General features: G+C 33.4%; 1 protein-coding gene across 3 annotated transcripts in view; it reads right to left on the bottom strand.

The window, feature by feature from the left end:
* The window catches only part of LOC114331801 (hrp65 protein-like), a 121,437-nt gene that overhangs the window by 21,501 nt on the left and 81,399 nt on the right, over window positions 1-18,537 (bottom strand). Inside the window, exon 7 of one of the 3 annotated variants that reach the window (XM_028281463.2) lies at window positions 2,491-2,691. The exons of the other annotated variants lie outside the window; for them this stretch is intronic. Within the exon in view, the coding sequence (XP_028137264.1) occupies window positions 2,518-2,691 (174 nt within the window). The 3' untranslated portion in view covers window positions 2,491-2,517. Of the gene's footprint in view, window positions 1-2,490; window positions 2,692-18,537 lie in introns of those variants that run through there. 3 annotated transcript variants of the gene reach the window in all.

Raw genomic sequence — 18,537 nt, forward strand, 5'->3', positions numbered from 1 at the left:
GAGGTGAAAACAACCCCATCTAGGGGATGAAAATGTTATAGTCAAAATAACTATGGAAATCGATATAGTGACGATTCTGAGTAAATTTTGTTCTATAAATTTTTTTTTTGCAAAACTGACACTTTCCAAGTTATGTGCGATTGAAACTATGTGATTTTCATTGAAAAAACTCACGTTTTATATCCGTTTTTCATGAATAACTTAAAAAAATTTAATTTTATAGAAAAAATCATTAAGATTCGCGTCTGAAAGGCCAACTTAAACCCAGTAACGACTGAGTTATGGCTCTTTGAAGGATTGTTATTTTCGAAAAACATCGGAATGGAGAACTTTTAATCTCAAATAACTCGAATGTGGTACAATTTTTTGAAAAACTTAAGAGACATCTTTTAAAGTTCATTAAAACGCCTTTTAAATAAGCTCTGGCAAAAGTTTTTTACATAAGAACTGACTGACTTAAGACGAAAATAAAGCCGCTCTTTGCTTTTTTCTTTTTAAAATGCAAAAATTACACCCTCATCGTTACAATCCTAATAGAAATAAATAGCTTCCCAGTTGAAATTAACTTTATTTAGGTATAATTGATACCTCGGCCCTAATAATATTATTAATTTCGCGATAGGAAACAAGGCAGATTTCGAGATTATAATTGACATTATAACCGGTATCATTAAGATAAAATCCGAGTTAGAACGACTGGAGCAGAATGGGTGAGACGGATCTCCACAATAGCTATAAAACAAAAAATATAAACAAAAAATACATAAAAAATAAAAAACAAAATAAAAAAAATAAGAAATAAAAAAATTAAAAATCATAAGCGTAGCAATCCTATAACATGAGTTGGTAAGTGTATAAATTCCTTTGGGCACAACCACAACCCCAACGTATTAAGTTCCTCTGTATGTGTAAAAGTTATATTGGCACACCGAAAAAGTCCACACCGTAATCCGCGTCAGAGAAATATGACCCTAATTCTTCTAGGACTCATTTTATTCGTCACACTACAGAACAGCTACCCAAGCCCTGCCGTTTTCAGGCAGGGTTTGGCCCACCTTCCTCCGTGTAGGATTCAGACTTTTTTCTATTTAGTCCTACCGTTTTTAGGCTGGAAAATAGACCCGTAAATGACCCAATGCTTCTGGTTACCTTCTTTCAGACAGCTCGGGATATCCCCATGCATCGCTCCCTAAGGAGCACGTCCAGGGATATTCCGGGTCGGAAGAGGAGGTGGTTTTAGTTGGTAGGCGGCTGGTCATGGGGGCACGCGGGACGCATGGGCCATACTGTGGTTACAAAAGGTATAATTGATACGATCCATGTGATTTGATTGGATTGAATGCTTAGTTTAGAAAAAATAGTTGATTAAATCGAAAACGACATTTTTAAAATTAAAAAAAAGTGCATTTTTCTTAAATAAATCTTTCTTAAATAGTATTCATAATATGAAAAAATGTTTCTAATAATAATTGTAGAATTTCTTTTACTGAAAATTTTGATATTTTTTGTTTTTGTATCATGAATACTTTTAGGGTTATTTAAGAAAAATGCACTTTTTTTAAATTATAATAATGCCATTTTCGATTTAATCAACTATTTTTCTAAATTAAGCAATTAAAACCGGTCTAATTACATGGATCGTATCAATTATACCTAAATAAAGTTGAAGCTAGTCATTTCTATTAAGATTGTAACGACAAGGGTTTAATTTTTACATTTCAAAAAGAAAAAAGCAGAGAGCGACTTTATTTTCGTCATAAGTCAGTAAGTTCTTATGCAAAAAACGTTTGTCAAAGCTTATTTGAAAGATTTTTTAATGAGCTTTAATAGATGTCCCTAAAGTTTTCCCAAAAAATTGCACCACATTCGAGTTATTTGAGATTGAAAGTTCTCTATTTCGAGGTTCTTCAAAAATAGCCATCCTTTAATGACCACAATCTCAGTCGTTATTGGGTTTACCTAGGTCCTTCTGGCGCGAATCTCTTTGTTTTTTATTAGCCACAATTTTATTCTTAATAATTTTTTTATATAAAATTAATTTTTTTTAAGTTATTCATGAAAAACAGTTATAAAACGTGAATTTTTTTCAATGAAAAATGCATAGTCTCAATCGCAAATAAATTGGAAAGTGTCAATTTTGCAAAAAAAATTTATGGAACAAAATTTACTGAGAATTGGTCAATCTATCGATTTCCATAGTTATTTTGAATAAAATATTTTCATCCCCTCGATAGGGTTGTTTATACCCCCAGGGCAAAAGCGCAGTTCGGCATAGGGTAGATTTTGAAGAAGAGTGTCAACAGAGCTTAAACCCAAATTTTCTTTAAGATCGGTGTTGGTTCTCAAAATTCAACGGTTTTACAGTTTTTTACCGCTGATGTGTGGTCTAAAAGAAAAAATGATAAAATCGAACGGGGGGGATAGTGATAGTATTTAAAATGCATGAACCCTGATACCTACTACTTTTCTACTAATATAATTATGTAAACATTATTTGTTAAAAAAAAACAATTTTTATTAGTTAAATCTCTTTCTCTTTTGTCTGCTGCTATCAGTAACCCACACTCCACCATTTTCGGCTGGATATCTTATAGTTGAAGGGGGTCTTACGTAACCACTGTTAAAACTGGAGATGTTTGAACATTCTTGTTCATAAGGCTGAGATAGGTCAGCAGATTGTTGTTCATAGCCCTAGAACGAATTAAAAACTATCTATAGATTTTATTACGTATTTGAAGTTGGTAAAACAACTTTCCAATACATCTTAAATAAGCAGACGACACCGCACTACTAGCGTATAGTACCGAAGACCTACACCGAAAACCTACAAAATACACTGTCCCGCAAAATTAACCGGACACTAAGTTTATTTTAGTAAAAATAAAACGGATTAAAAAACTTCAATTTCAATTAATTCTTTTTATTTTATGTTCAATAACAAACGCTAAAATAAAAAAACTCAAAATATTGACTAATGTAACAACAATTTTTTATATTCTGGAATAAGATATTTTTCAAATCAAAATCTTAAGATATTTCAAAAATATGAATACTAAAATCGAGTACATACATATTTCCTTCTGGAGCTATAATAACAGCTCTCGCTTTTTCTGACATTATACATTACATCAAAGCAGCAATCTCGTTTTGCGGTACCTATTTGTTCCACTAGTTTATTATTAGCACCCGTTCTAACGCTATAGCAGTTTCAAACTCGCCATAACTTTGCAAAACTACCCTACAAATGCTCTATCGGGTTAAGGTCTGGACTGCTAAGAGGCCAGGATCTGAATCTAAATACTGAATACCAACATCTGTACAGGATTGCAATGTTCTGGACCTCAATTTTTGACCCTTCGCTTCGTTATCTTCTTCTTTACGTGCCATCGCCGCGACGAAGGTTGGCAATCATCATTGCTATTCTCACTTTTGATACTACAGCCCGAAAGAGTTCAGTTGAGCTGCATCCAAACAATTCTCTGAGATTTCTCAGCCAGGACATTTTTCTTCCTTGAATCTTTCCCTGCATAATTAATTTTAGGAGTTCATATCTGTCACCAAGTGTTATATGACCCAAGTGTTGAAGTTTTCTTATTTTGATGGAATCCAGTATCTCCCTGCTGTTCTGCATTCTCCTTAGTACTTCCTCATTGGTTATTCTGTCTGTCCAGGAGATTCTGAGCATTCTTCGATACGTCCACATCTCAAATTCTTCCAATCTATTGAGGCATTGTTTATTGAGAGTCCATGTCTTCACACCATACCAAAAAACAGAAAATACATAACATTTTAGTACTCACTTTCTAAGATTTAGGCTGAGGTCTCTACTACATAATATTTGTTTCATATTAGTGAATGCACTTCTAGCCTTTTCTATTCTATGTAAATCGGATTTCTTTGGTATAATCGTTTGTTTCACTAATGTTTGTCAATAAATAGTTATAATTCTGAACTCGTTCTATCGTCTTATTATTTACGTGTAGATTTATGTTTCTAATATTTTTTTATATAATCTTTTAATAAAGTCGTCCCAGGAACGCAACTCATAAATATTGGCAATATCATTTTAAAGTCTTCTACTTTAAAATGTATAATATACGTCTGAATTTCCAATATAAATGAGTCAGATTAAATAAATTATTAGAAGAATTTTTTTACTTAGCAACAACATTTTTGTTTAATCTAGTAGTATTTTGTATTTTGACAACGACACCCGATTTGGGCGTCGAAACGTTAATAAAATTATTTTTTCAATTTAATTGTGGCTTATTTCCCATCTAAATAGTTAATCATAAAAATGCCACAAGGAAATAGCTTCAGAACAACTATATTTTTCTTTGATATAACCATGAATTTCGTTTTCTTTATGTTTAGTGACAGACCAAATTCTTCACTCGTTGCAACAACCTTATCTAAAATTCTTTGTAGATCTGTAATAGTTTCTGCTATTAGTATTGTATCATTGGCGTATCTAATTTCATATATGGGTAGGCCATTTTTTTATGCCTGCAACTTCATCTTCTAATGCTTTCTTGAATATTTCTTCTGAGTATGCATTAAACAGTGATGGCGACAAGACACAGCCCTGTCTAACGCATCTTTTTAATTTTTATTTTATTGGTGTTTAAATTATTTATTCTTAAGACAGCTTCTTGTTCGTATCGTTATCGATCGCTTCTTGTTGCTTCGTTATCGATCATTCGCTGTACACTACACTAAACAGATACGAAGCGAATACGTTCGATAACGAAGCGAAGAGTCAAAAATCGAGGACCTCGCTAAATGCATATAAGTGATATAGGGTAACATTCTTCCAGCCATTCCCTAATATACCTATCAGCACTAAGATCATCTGTCTCCAGCATAACAAGATCTATATGTGCTTCCAAAAAATGTCACTCCATATCATTATACCTCCACCACCAAATTGTACTCTAGGACTTAAGCAATATTGAGCATAGCGTTCTCGAAGACTTCTTCCCTCTCTTTGGCGGCGATCAAGTAAATATCTCGTAAAACTAGATTTGTCTGTAAACAGAACTTTTCTCCAAACTTTCACATAATATCCCAATCTGCATGAGAACGACAGAATTCCAGGCATTGTCTTCGATGAGCTGCGTTTAATAAAAGGCCGGTAGCAGGTACTAAGATGATAGTTAAATTTTGTTCTATTAATCTTCAACGTACGTTGTCACCAAATGATGAATTCAGAACGTCTGCTCATAAACACCATCTCTCTCTCTTGTCGTTTCCTCATTACTGAGGATCGTGATTTCTTCCAATATTCCTAACAATGTTTCTCCATTGGTCTCTATCTTCAGCTGCTCTAAGAGCTTCGCAGAATAAATTTCCAGCTGAACTCTTTATTTGGTCGGACCATCTAGTTGGTGATCGTCATCTTGATCTTCTCCCCAGAACGTAAACACCATGAACGTAAACGTCCATAAACACCATAAAGAGGAGTAAAACAGAATACTTCGGCCATATAATTAGAGGACCTAAATACCATCTACTTCGCCTTATAATACAAGGAAAAGTGGAGGAAAAGATAGAATGGTCGAAGAAATCTTTCGTGGTTGCGTAATATTAGACAACGGTGTGGTTCCACAGTAGAAGAATTATTTCGCACAGCGGCAGACAGAGAAATGTTTCAGGAACTTTTAATCATGATGACGGCCAACGTCTAAATACGGACAGGGCACTTAAAGAAGAAGAAGATGCACGTTTGCAGGTGAAGCTATTGTAGGTACCATGAGCATCTGCCAGTCTCCTAGTCAAAGCTGTAGCAGTAACTGTCTTCTATCGAAGCAATTGAAGTATAAAAAACCGAATTTCGCTGTGTTTGTTGACCTTGGTATTGACGGAGTCGACTGTTACTTGATGGAAGTTCATTTTATCTAACAATAAAAGGCAGTCCGCACATGGGGCGACGCTCGAACTACTCGACTCGATTCCAGTCACGTAGGTATCTCCCCGCCAGTAAAGTTCCTTCGTTGTGGCATTGAGCTCCGTACACGGAGCGTTTCCAAATTTGCAAATCTCCTCGTCTTGTACGACTCTCGTCGCTTGCGATCCGTAGTGCACGAGAAAGTTCGAGTGAGACGCACGTTTCCAGTCATATAGGTAGTTTATTTTATTTGTTTCCTTCGATTTTTGTTGTATTTTGGGCTGAATGAAATTTTACTTTTATTTAAAGATCGGTGCATGTTATGTTCGTTGATTGTAGTACTACCTATTAACTTTGTGGAAATATATTGTTTGTAATATAAAATTCTGAAAACATTGAACTTCTGTTTCTAGGTGTTTCATATAAAATTCGTTGGGAAAGTAAGAAAAATGTCCTCCTCAGTATAATGCTCTTTGTATCCAAATTATAATAAAAATGTAACAATACCGTACTTTTCATAGATCGAAATAGTCATTTTGGTTGATATATAAAAAATGCGTTCTTCCTAGTTGGAAGATGTGAACAAACTGAATCGACAAGTGTGCGGAGAGCAATCGCTGTGCCGCAGGGTCCGTACAAGACGAGCAAGACGCGCGAACTTCGAGACGTGTCTTCGATCGACCCATGTGCGGACGACCTAAAACACTGAAAACGTCTGTTTTCTATACTTCCTCAAAATTTATTATAACTATGTGACTACAGCTGTTTCAGCAGAGTGCCTTTCTCAAGTGATTTAGTTTACTGTGTTTGCCTTTTTAAAGTCTTTAACTGAAGAGGTTGAGGAGTGAGGAGCTGTTTGTCTTGAGTTGGTCATTGAGAATTATATCTGTATTTTTTAATTTATTAATTTCCATAGATTCTAATAAAGATAGCTCTTAAGGCCTTTATTTTGAATATGCAGAGTTTGAAACTCTTCATTAAAAGAATGATTATGATCTAGAAGGTGAAGTGCGTATGTAGAAGTGTCTGTTTTTCTTTTGTTGAAAGCCTTTTGTGTTCTGCCATCCGTTTGTCAAAGGTTCTGCCAGTTTGACCGATGTAAGTTTTCGGACAGTCACCACAAGTTAATTTGTAGACACCACTCTGTAGTTGTTTTCACTTTCGGCTCTTATTGTTCTTAAATATATTTACTTAAGTTGTTGTTAGTTCTGAAAGCTGGTGTTATTCCTTTCTTTTTTGTGTATCTGTATGTATCTATAACAACAAAAATAGCCATATACATAAAAAATAAAGTAATAACACCAGCTTTCAGAACTAACAACAACTTAAGCAAATATATTAAGAACAATAAGAGCCGAAAGAGAAAACAGCTACAGAGTAGTGTCTACAAACTAACTTGTGGTGACTGTCCGAAAACTTATATCGGTCAAACTGGCAGAACGTTTGACAAACGGATAGCAGAACACAAAAGGGCTTTCAACAATAGAAGAACAGACACTTCTACATACGCACTTCACCTTCTAGATCATAATCATTCTTTTAATGAAGAGTTTCAAATTCTGCATATTCAAAATAAAAGCCTTAAGCTATCTTTATTAGAACCTATGGACAATAAATCAAAAAATACAGATATAATTCTGAATGACCAACTCGAGACAAATAGCTCCCCACTCCTCAACCTCTCCAGTTAAAAACTTTAAAAAGGCAAACACATAGTAAACTAAATCACTTGAGAAAGGCACTCTGCCGAAACAGCTGTAGTCACATAGTTATAATAAATTTTGTGGAAGTATAGAAAACAAACGTTTTCAGTGTTTTATTGTTAGACCTTGGTATTCCCTGTGCAAGTCTTCTTGAAAGCGAAATATATAGCTATACTTCGCGAAACGCCAAGCATATATTCGATAATATATCGAATAGAACGCCCGTCATTATAAAGAGCACCAGCTGGCACTAGTTGATCTGGCCTAATTAAAAATTATTCTTTGTTATTAAAGACAAAGCTTTTTTGTTATTAAACACGCAGTTTTTCTTTCCTGAAAAAGCAGTCAACATAACCAAAAAGGAATATAACATATTCTCAAAGTAACAAGTATTACAGAGGTCAACAAAAAATTTTTTTGAGTCTGTTATTTAGTAAATATTTTCTGTTTGTATACATCGGAAATTAAGCAGAAAGTCCATAAATAATAAATAAAGTTTGCTCTTGTACCTTAGATAATGAAAAATAAATATACGGTATTTTGGCATATGTTTTGAGGAACCGTTGCATTTAAAATGCCATAAAGGGGTGATGGGGACTGTGGGTGTGAAACGAGAAGTGGCAGACTGTAGTGATGTTGAAAAAGTAACTATTCGTTACAAAGTACTCGTTACTTACGAATACCGAAAGTAACGATTACTATACAGAGAGGTAAATCGTTATTTTGATTACATTGATTACTCTGATTACTTCGTACCAATCATATCAGAGCGAGTACCTATTTTGAGTATTGTATCATTTGTATCTACAATCGGTTGATATCGAAGTCGGACCGGTATTCCACGAGTGTTCGATATCAGTACAGTTAACTAAAATTGTATCTATGAAGGGCGAAAGTTATGAAGAGTTTTACAGGATTACAGGGTGCTGAGAAGTAGCTGAAACAGAGGGAGGTATATCATTTAACAAAGCATGCACCCAGAAACAGATGTCTATACGATTTGTCGAGGTAGATACTTCACAGAATTTTACAGATATTAGTTCCTTTGAAAATAAAAATGCAACACATTAGATTTTTTTAATAAATACACAATATTCTTATCAGGCCTAGAAAAAAATAGCTTAGATTGACAGGAAAATATTATGTAGAAATGATAATATTTCTAGACTATGATCATCAACTTTAATTTTACATGTAGGTATGGCACTGTTTTTATTAGACCAGGGCAACACTAAAAACACAGGAATAAACCTATTTTTAAATATAGTAGGTACATAAAGACTTGCAACTTTTTGCATTGTATTTAGGATTAGGATGACGTCTGGAAAAAGTCTACAATAGAAAAATAGGTGGAAGTGCATTATTACATTTTCTTCTCTTCTTCTTCTTTTTATATAAACATTACTCTGTCTGTTTTTCAATGTGCCTCCAGTAAGTTGTCATTCCGTCTTTTTCGTGGTCTTTGGTCTTCCCACTGATCGTCTTCCTATTGGGGAACCGTCTCTCGCCGTCCTTACTACTCAATTTGTTGTCATTCATTAAAGTGTATAAAACACATCACAAAATGCATAAACATGTTAAAACCAGTATATTAAGGGTCATATTTTCTTATTTCGGGGTATGTGGGGTCACTGAACACGAATATGCAATCAGAACCGACCTCCGAAGCACCTGGGTGCCCAGGGTTACTGCTAAGGTACGTCATCTAGAGTTTCGAGGGTTTGTTTTTGGCACTTAATTGATGCAAACAGATTACTCGAGATTACTGATATTGTGGAGCAATAATGACAGAACAATTACATATCATTTAATTTCTATCCATTAAATAGATCGGTGAAGGTCGTTGTTATATCGAATCTTATAATTACAGGAAATACTGAGAAATGCGATTCTCGATATGATTACCGATACTCAAATACAAGCGTAATCATAGTAATCAAAGTATCCTATTAATACTAATACAAAATATGTACTGAGAAATGCGATTCTCGATATGATTACCGGTCCTCAAATACAAAAGTAACAAAAGTAATCAAAGTAACGAATACTGTAAATGATTACTTTATACAAAAGTAACGATTTGTAACGAATACTCGAAAGTCACTATAATCAACATTAGTCCGTTCTTTAACGGTAAAATATTTCAAAACCTCTAAATTTTAAAGAACGGCTTGGATTGGCATGAAACTTGGCATACACATAGCTAACAAGTCAAAGAAAAAAAGTGATATTGTGCCGATATGTGCTTTTGCCCCGGGGGTGCTTTTCACCCCCTCTTGGGGGTGAAAAAGTTTTCGTCCAAAGTAAGTCCGGAAATTGATAAACTGACTAATTTTAAGTAACTTTTGTTCTATAGAGTTTTTTCACTAAGTGAATACTTTTCGAGTTATTTGCCAGTGAATATGTTCATTTGTTCAACAAAATAACCACGCTTTTATACGGTTTTAACAAATAACTCAAATAGTAAGTATTTTTACGTATTTTTTATGGGAAATAAGCCACAATTTTACTAAAAAATGAATTTATTAACGTTTCGAAGCCCAAATCGGGTTTCGTTGTCAAAATACAAAATACTATTAAAATAAAACAAACATGTTGTTGCTAAGTAAAAAAATTCTTCTAATAATTTATTTAATTAAATAAATTATATATATATAAATATATATATAAATTCATTTTTTAGTAAAATTGTGGCTTATTTCCCATAAAAAATACGTAATTATAAAAATGCCACAAGGAAATAGCTTCAGAACAACAGTAAGTATTTTGTCGAAAAAATATTCTTAGCAAAAATATAGCCTGTAAATTTTTTTATAACATGGTGTATATATCACGTCTCTATACCTAGTAGAAGCAGAGTTATAGCTAATTAAAGATAGATAATTCCAAATGGATAATTCCAAATGGAATACTTTAACGTGAAATAACCAAAAATGAAGCATATTTCAGGGAAAACTCATTACAACTTATTTAAAGTGTTTAAAAAAGCTTCATTTTTGTTTTACAAAAAAAATTTCTAGCATCAAAAGTAAACAAGTTACGCTCAAAATAAAGTTAGTCCCTTTTTTTTGGTAAAAAAATCGGGAAAATCGCCCCCTAATTAGTATCTCAAATGAACTTAATCGTTACGACTTCACAAGTTTCTTGATCCGTGTATGTATTGTTTATATGATCTGTAAGTTTCATCGGTTCAAAGTCCTTATCTTTGAAAGGGCTGTAGTTAAAAGGGGTTGAACGAGTCACTCATCACGATTGTATGCAAATTTAGAAACACCAAATCTCAATCAATTTTTGTCTAACAGAAAAACAAAAAAATACACGATATTCAGAAAAGCAATGCTGACTTTTTTGTTTCACGAGATTTTTGGTATCTCTAACAATTTTTAAGTTATTTTGAAAAAAATCATATTTTTCAAAATTAAATTTTTTAAAAATTTTACTTTAAAATCAAATTTTTTCCAAAATAAGCACTTTTAGTCCTGTCGTCAGTAGGGGTACAACGGCCTCCTTAATTCAAATGGACTTTCCAAGTTTTCTTTATGTATTTTGACCCGTAGAACACGAATTTTTTGGGTAACAGTCGATCCGGATGTCGATAAGATTGTTATAAACAAAGAACTTGAGGAATCACATAACAGCGATTTTTCGCAAAACAAAACATTTTTTTGTACTTTTGGGTCATTCTGAGCAAAAAATGTTTTTACAAGTTTTTTCGTAGGATGCATAGTTTTCGACATAAACGCGGTTGAACTTTCAAAAAATCGAAAAATTGCAATTTTTGAACCCGAATAACTTTTGATTGAAAAATAAAATAGCAATTCGGCTTACCGCATTTGAAAGTTCAAGTCAAATTCTATCGGTGTTGATTATTTTCAATTCTAAAAATTAATTTTTTATTGTTAAACAAAGCTATAAACACAAAGTGATTGGATGATGTTTTCAATGCATTTCTGTGGTTTGAAATCGAACGAGTAGGCGCGCATACAGAATTTCTACGTATATTACGTACATTAAAACGCATGCACTGGGCACGGGAAACACTATGTGTTTATAGCTTTGTTTAACAAATAAAAACTTAATATTTAGCAATGTAAATAATCAAAACCGATAGAATTTGACTTGAACCTTCAAATGCAGTAAGCAGAATTGCTATTTTATTTTTTAATCAAAAGTTATTCCGGTTCAAAAATTGCACTTTTTCGATTTTTTGAAAGTTCAACCTCGTTTATCTCGAAAACTGTGCGAAAAAACTTGTAGGACCATTTTTTGCTTAGAATGGCCCAAAAAATACAAAAAAATGTTTTGTTTTGCGAAAAATCGCTGTTATGTGATTCCTCAAGTTCTTTGTTTATAACAACCTTATCGACATCCGGATCGACTGTTACCCAAAAATTCGTGTTCTACGGGTCAAAATATATAAAAAAAACTTGGGTAAGTCCATCTGAATTAAGGAGGCCGTTGTACCCCCCCTGGCGACAGGACTATTTGAATCGATGAAACTTACAGATCATATTATAAACACAATATAAGTAAAATAATTTGTGAAGCGGTAACGATAAATTTCATTTAAGTTGCTAATTAGGGGGTGGTCTTCCCGATTTTTTTTGCCAAAACAAAAGCGACCAACTTTATTTTGAGCGTACCTTGCTTAAATTTAATGCTAGAAACTTTTTATAAAAACATAAATAAAGCTTTTTTTAAACACTAAAAAAGTTATAATCGGTTGTCCCCAAAAAGTGCTTAATTTTTTGGATATTTCACTTCGAAGTATTCTATTTGAAATTTGGTGAATATGAAACTATTTTTCATTGGCTATAACTCTGGTTTTACGAGGTCCAGAGACCTAACGCATACACCAATTTTTTTACGAAAATTTTGCGAAAATTTTGAGTTATTTGCGAAAAACCGTCTAAAAATGTAGTTATTTTGTTGAAAAATGAACCACTCACAAAAAAACTCGAAAAGTGTTGACTTGGCGAAAAAGCTCTATAGAACAAAAGTTACTTAAAATTAGTCAGTTTATTAATTTCCGGACTTATTTTAGACTTATATTTTTTCACCCCCAATTGGGGGTGAAAGTCACCCCCAGGGCAAAGGCACACATCGGCACAATATCACTTTTTTTCTTTGACTTGTAAGCTATGCGTATGCCAAATTTCATGTCAATCCAAGCGGTACTTTAAAATTTAGAGCAAAAACCGTGAAAGAATGGACTACATCACTAGCAGACTGACCTCAGACTAACCATTTATTGGATTTTACCTAGGATGTCCCAGTTATTTTTTTAGCAGAGGAAAGTTAAGAAGTGTCATTCAGATCTCTTATTCTTCTTTAATGAGGTTCAGACGTCGTATTTTGAATGTGTGGGACGGCACATTGGACTAAAGTAGATTAAAAATCGACACTTTGAGACTCTGTAACTCAGAAACAATTGAGTTTTGAGTCTTGGGGCAATGATCAGTCTTTTGATCAGCATGGCCAAATCTACCTCTGAAAAATGTTAGCCAATTTAACTGAAACCACTTTCGATTAAGAGAAATGCTGGGATAAGAACAGTTAATCAAAGAGACGAAAATGCTTATCGACTGAAATACATCATATTCAAAAATATACTACAGTCCAATACAATGTGCATTTTTCATTGAACCGGGTCCACATTTATGCACGACATCCTTTCACATATCGCTACGAGTGTATAGTGTGAGATTAATGAGGTTTACTTGCTATAATTGAACCCCTTGGAAAGAATACCCAATATTATTTAGTTGCTCAATCAAGTGCAAATTACAACGTATAAAGTGATTTTTGTTTGAAGTTTGCTTTTATTTTTTTGCGTGTTCTGTGTTTTTTTTTACAAAGATACGTTTTATGTTTATGTTTAGGATTAGACCATGCAGGCAGAAACGAAGAAAGTAGTACTTCTTAACCTTTTTCTTAAGAATATAAAAAACATTTTTTGTTTCAACGTAAATTTGAAATTAATCATAGTAAACATTTTGTAATAAGGACAAGGTTCACACTTTTCTCGTCCAACAGCCGTTCTGAACATTTTTTAATTTTTGACCTATATATCAACACCACCACGGTAGGTAACATACGTTTTATGTTAATTGTTAATGTTATGGTAAATGTTATTTGCAATTGGCAGTACAGGAGTATTATGATAAAGATATATACAACAATTGAAATAATATATTATCATGTACAATGTACATTCCATAGATACATCACCCTTCGAAATTTCGCCCTACCTTAAATATACATACCGAAAAAAACCAATATACGTGTTGCACTAGGTTAAACTACCAGACACCTAGAAGAACAAAAATTGACAATTTAGAACTGGAAGGTGTGGATAGCTTCATATACCTATACTTAATTTACATTCAAGATGCAGTAGAAATAAACAAACCAAGACACGTTAATGCTACTAGGAGCACTCCCGAATCATAATTTACAATGTATAAAATTTGGAAATCATTATTTGGATTTACAATGTATATACATTGTAAATTATAATTCTGGAGTGCTCCTAGTAGCATTAACGTGTCTTGGTTTGTTTATTTCTACTTCATCTTGATTGTAAATTTAGTATAGGCTCGCTATTGACTAAAGATAACAACGCCAGCGAAGAAAAGAAAAATATTCTTGCCAATAAGTTTTACTAGGGCTTGAGAAGACAGATGGTCTCAAAACTACCCAGAAAAATTACCAACGTTTCGAGGGAAAAATCCTAAGAATATAGTCCAAGAACTCTTAGTTGTATAGAAGTTTTGAGGAACATGACGCTGTAAAATTCATTAAGAGGAAACAGTAGCGATCAACAGGTAGCAAGAACGCGTTCCAAGATTTTGCTTCTGTAATTTTGAATATTTTTTCGAGATATTTGGGACGCGTATTCGTAATATAATAAAGAATGGCGGTACAGAGCCCAATTTGAAAAATATATTAATATGTGAAAATTACTCTATAATTAAATACAATATTAAAAAAACGAGCCTGTACCGCCATTAAAAAGAACAAAAAAATATACTTTCTTCAAATAAACTTTTTTATCCGATGCCTAGATTTTGTGTTTGGAAGTACTAAAATTTTTTATTTCATTAGTAGTTCCAAAATGACACAACATCTAGGCATCGGATAAAAAATATATTTTTCAAATTGGGCTCTGTACCGCCATTCTTTATTATATTACGAATACGTGTGCCAAATATCTCGAAAAAATATTCAAAATTACAGCCGCAATCTTGGAACGCGTTTTTGCTACCTGTTGATCGCTACTGGTTCCTCTTAAGGCACTAGTGCTTTAAAATATTTTTAAGGCACTGCAGTTCGTATTGACCGTATAGGCAATTTTGAGGTAATGTCAAAAAAATATAAAAATGGAATGTCAGTAGTAAAAGTTTTTGTAGATATTGTCCTGTAATTACATTTATAGAAAAAATATTGTATGATATGCGTGTTAAAAAGTACATTTTTAAGGCACTCATGTGAATTGCAGAACTCGCTATCGCTCATTCTGAAAACTTTCACATGCGTGTCTTAAACGTGTACTTTTAACACTTACATCATAAATAACTATTAATAGGACTTTTCAACGCTTCTCATTTGTTTCGAGCCTCTGCCATATGTCGTATATTAATATTATACACGGATTATACGACATATGATAGAGGCTCGAAACAAATGAGAAACGTTGAAAAGCTCTATGAGAAACTTCAACCTTTATTTGAAATTTTAAGATTATTCAACTATGTACCTATTTAGAGCATTTTTTGACTACCTACTTGTCTCAGGGATATCGGACAATATTTGCCAATCCATGTAGGTATCAAAAATGTAATGTTGATAATAGTTTTCTCTAGTTGCTCACTGCTTCTCTATGTTATAAAATTAATTTGGAATGTTATATATATCCGAAATAAAAATATATCAGTAGAATAATTTCTAATAAAATATTTGTTTGTGTACTCTATGAGTAGGCAACCAATATCACACCGAAGACAGTAATGTGTCGTGTACTTTGTACATAATATGTACATATTATTTATTATAGTAAGGGAGGAAAGTATGCTAAATTTGCAGTCACTCGAGCGTTTTGGGGACCTATTGGATTGTGAAAATTAGGTCCGAACACCAAAAAAAGTTAAGTAAAATTTTCCATTTAAGTTGGGACTTTCCATGTTTTAATTTAATTTTTCGTTTCCAGGAAACGTTTTTTCCGGTTATAGCGCGATCTATCCATAATACGAAAAAATGTCTGGTACTTATTTTTACGTAAGGAATCCAAATCTGCAATAAAAAATAGGGGCTCCTATTTAATATTTTAAACTAACCTCCCACCCCACCTCCGTGGGGAGTCGTGTTTGGTGTCATTCGATAGATTTTTCAAAAATATTGAATAAGTGTATTTTGCAGTTTTTCGATATGATGTATATTTCGCGAAATACCGCGGGGTTCCTATTTAAAATTCTAAGTTTACCCTCTCCGTGGTGGGTCGTGTTTAGTATCATTCGACAGATTTTTAAAAATATTGAAAATGTACTTTTTAGTTTTTCAATCTGACGTGTTTTTCTCGAAATATTCGCTTTTTCCTTGTGAAACTTTGTGACTCATACGCCATTTCCTTACGCCCCACTCAAACCGTCAGATTTTTGAAATATACACTATCCAGCATGTACTTAACTTACCTTACCTTAATCTGACGATTTCCAGTTTTCCTAAGGATAGATTTTTTTTCGGATCCCCCTTAACGAACTCACCTGTATTAAGATCCAATATATGGTAAGGGTACAAGGTTGCTCCCCATGTCATAATCGGACGAGCTCGAGTAACTGCAAAAATCCCCGCTTGGGTTCCCCTACCATTATGTAAGTATTCTTATATATATTTATATTGTTTTCATCCAATTTTGAAAAAATGTGAAAACTTTGAATTATGCACGTCCGTCTGTCTGTCTGTGATCACAACTCCTCCGTCATTATACCAGCTAGAATGACAAATGAGGTGTCAAATGAAAGCTTATAATATAAGGATGGTACTAAAGGTGAGAAATTTGATCTAGGCTGTCTGTCTGTCTGTCCGTCCTACCGCAAATTTAAGTCCTCCGTCACTATACAAGGTAGAATGACAATTGAGGTGTCGAATGAAAGCTTATAATCCAAGGATGTGAGAAATTTGACAAAACTTCCGGTTTTAGAAATGCGACCAGAAGTACTGTTTGAAAGCCACCGGAATAGTACAAGTGATATATTATTCGACGCGCCTCGCAAGACGAGAACAAATATAAATTTCTGGTTTCATGACTGTCTGTCCGTCTGTCTTTCCGCTCGCGAATACAACTCATCCGTTATTAATACAGATATAATGACAAATGAGGTGTCGAATGAAATCTTATAACCCAAGGGAGATATTTGACATCGGACTTCCGGTTTTAGAGTTGCAACCGTAAGTACCGTTTTAAAGTCACCGAAATAGTATAAGCGATATACCATTCGACGTGCCTTAGCAAGATGAGAACAAATATAAAATTTTGGTTTTTATCATATCATTTCCGGTTAAAAAGTTCTAACCAGAAGTGCCATTATAGTCGCAGTAATAGTACCGGGTGTCCCAATAAGAATGGCTCTCGGCCATATCTCAGGAACCGTTTATAGTAGAGCTTTGAAATAAAAAATTTTATAACAAAAGTTGCCTCAGGAAAAGCCTGGAAATTATTTTCATAATTGTGGGACCACCGCTAGAGGGCGTAATTGAATATCAAAAATTAAAAAATCTAAATTTTACAAAATTTTCCTAATGAAGGGGCACTGGAAATCCGATCGTCGTATTCTTCATAAAATTCTACGCATATTTGATTTGACAAGTTTAGGTCTACCTTTGGAAATAAGAGGTGGGGGTGAGTGGGAACCTTGTTATGAAAAACTGGCTGTGAGTCCGGTTCTTCTTAATCAAATTTTGCAAACTTGGTCTTGTTGAAGACAGATCTTTTTCGTCAATGTAAAAGTTATGATTTCGAACCAACTTACTGGGTAATATGCCAGCTAGAAGGCGTTATTTAATTTTTTTCAGAAATCTAGTGTTCCTTGGAAAATATTAAATAAAAATATGCATTTTTAATACCATATTACAAAATTAGACAAAATTAGCAACAGAATAGGGAAAACCGCATGTTAATATCTTTTTTCTATCTCGAGATATCATACAAAACGTGTAAATTTAAAACATAACTGTTACTGTCACCGTAAACGAAATAATTCATTAAAAGTAGTGTGCTATGGAAACAACAAAGAAACATTTTCCAGCTGTCAACGTATATTAGGTCTTTTCAACGCTTCTCATTTGTTTCGAGCCTCGTTCATATCTCGTATATTAATATTATACACGGAGTATACGGCATATGACAGAGGCTCGAAACAAATGAGAATCGTTGAAAAGCCCTATTACAAAGAAATAAAAACAACTATTTAGTGATGACATAAACGTTAAAATTTTTGCCCATCATTTTCGTTGCAAACATTTACTCTTTCAAGAGTAGATTGAACAGCAGTCTCAATTTCTGCTCTCGATATGCTTTGAATGGCGTTTAGTATTCTCTGGATAATGTATTCTAGAGTAGTGTATGATGGGCAACAATTTGAATATTTAGGTAGTCACTAAGTACTTCTTTTTGTTCTGTGTTATATTTAATTTTAATAGTATTGTTTCTCTTTATATTGTTGTTTTAATTAATTATATTTTTATACGTTGACATCTGGAAAATGTTATTTTGTTTTTTTCCACAGCACACTACTTTTCATTAACTTATAGTATGGTATAGTTAGACCCAAACCCAGACATCCAAAGTGAAAGTTATCCTCCAACACCAAATTGTTCTATATGGTCCACATAATGTTCAGAAAAAAGTCACACCATTTTGAGCGTCGGGTTTGGGGGAAGAGGGGGGAG

The sequence above is a fragment of the Diabrotica virgifera genome, chromosome 2 (assembly GCF_917563875.1).
Source record: "Diabrotica virgifera virgifera chromosome 2, PGI_DIABVI_V3a".
Classification (NCBI taxonomy): domain Eukaryota; kingdom Metazoa; phylum Arthropoda; class Insecta; order Coleoptera; family Chrysomelidae; genus Diabrotica; species Diabrotica virgifera.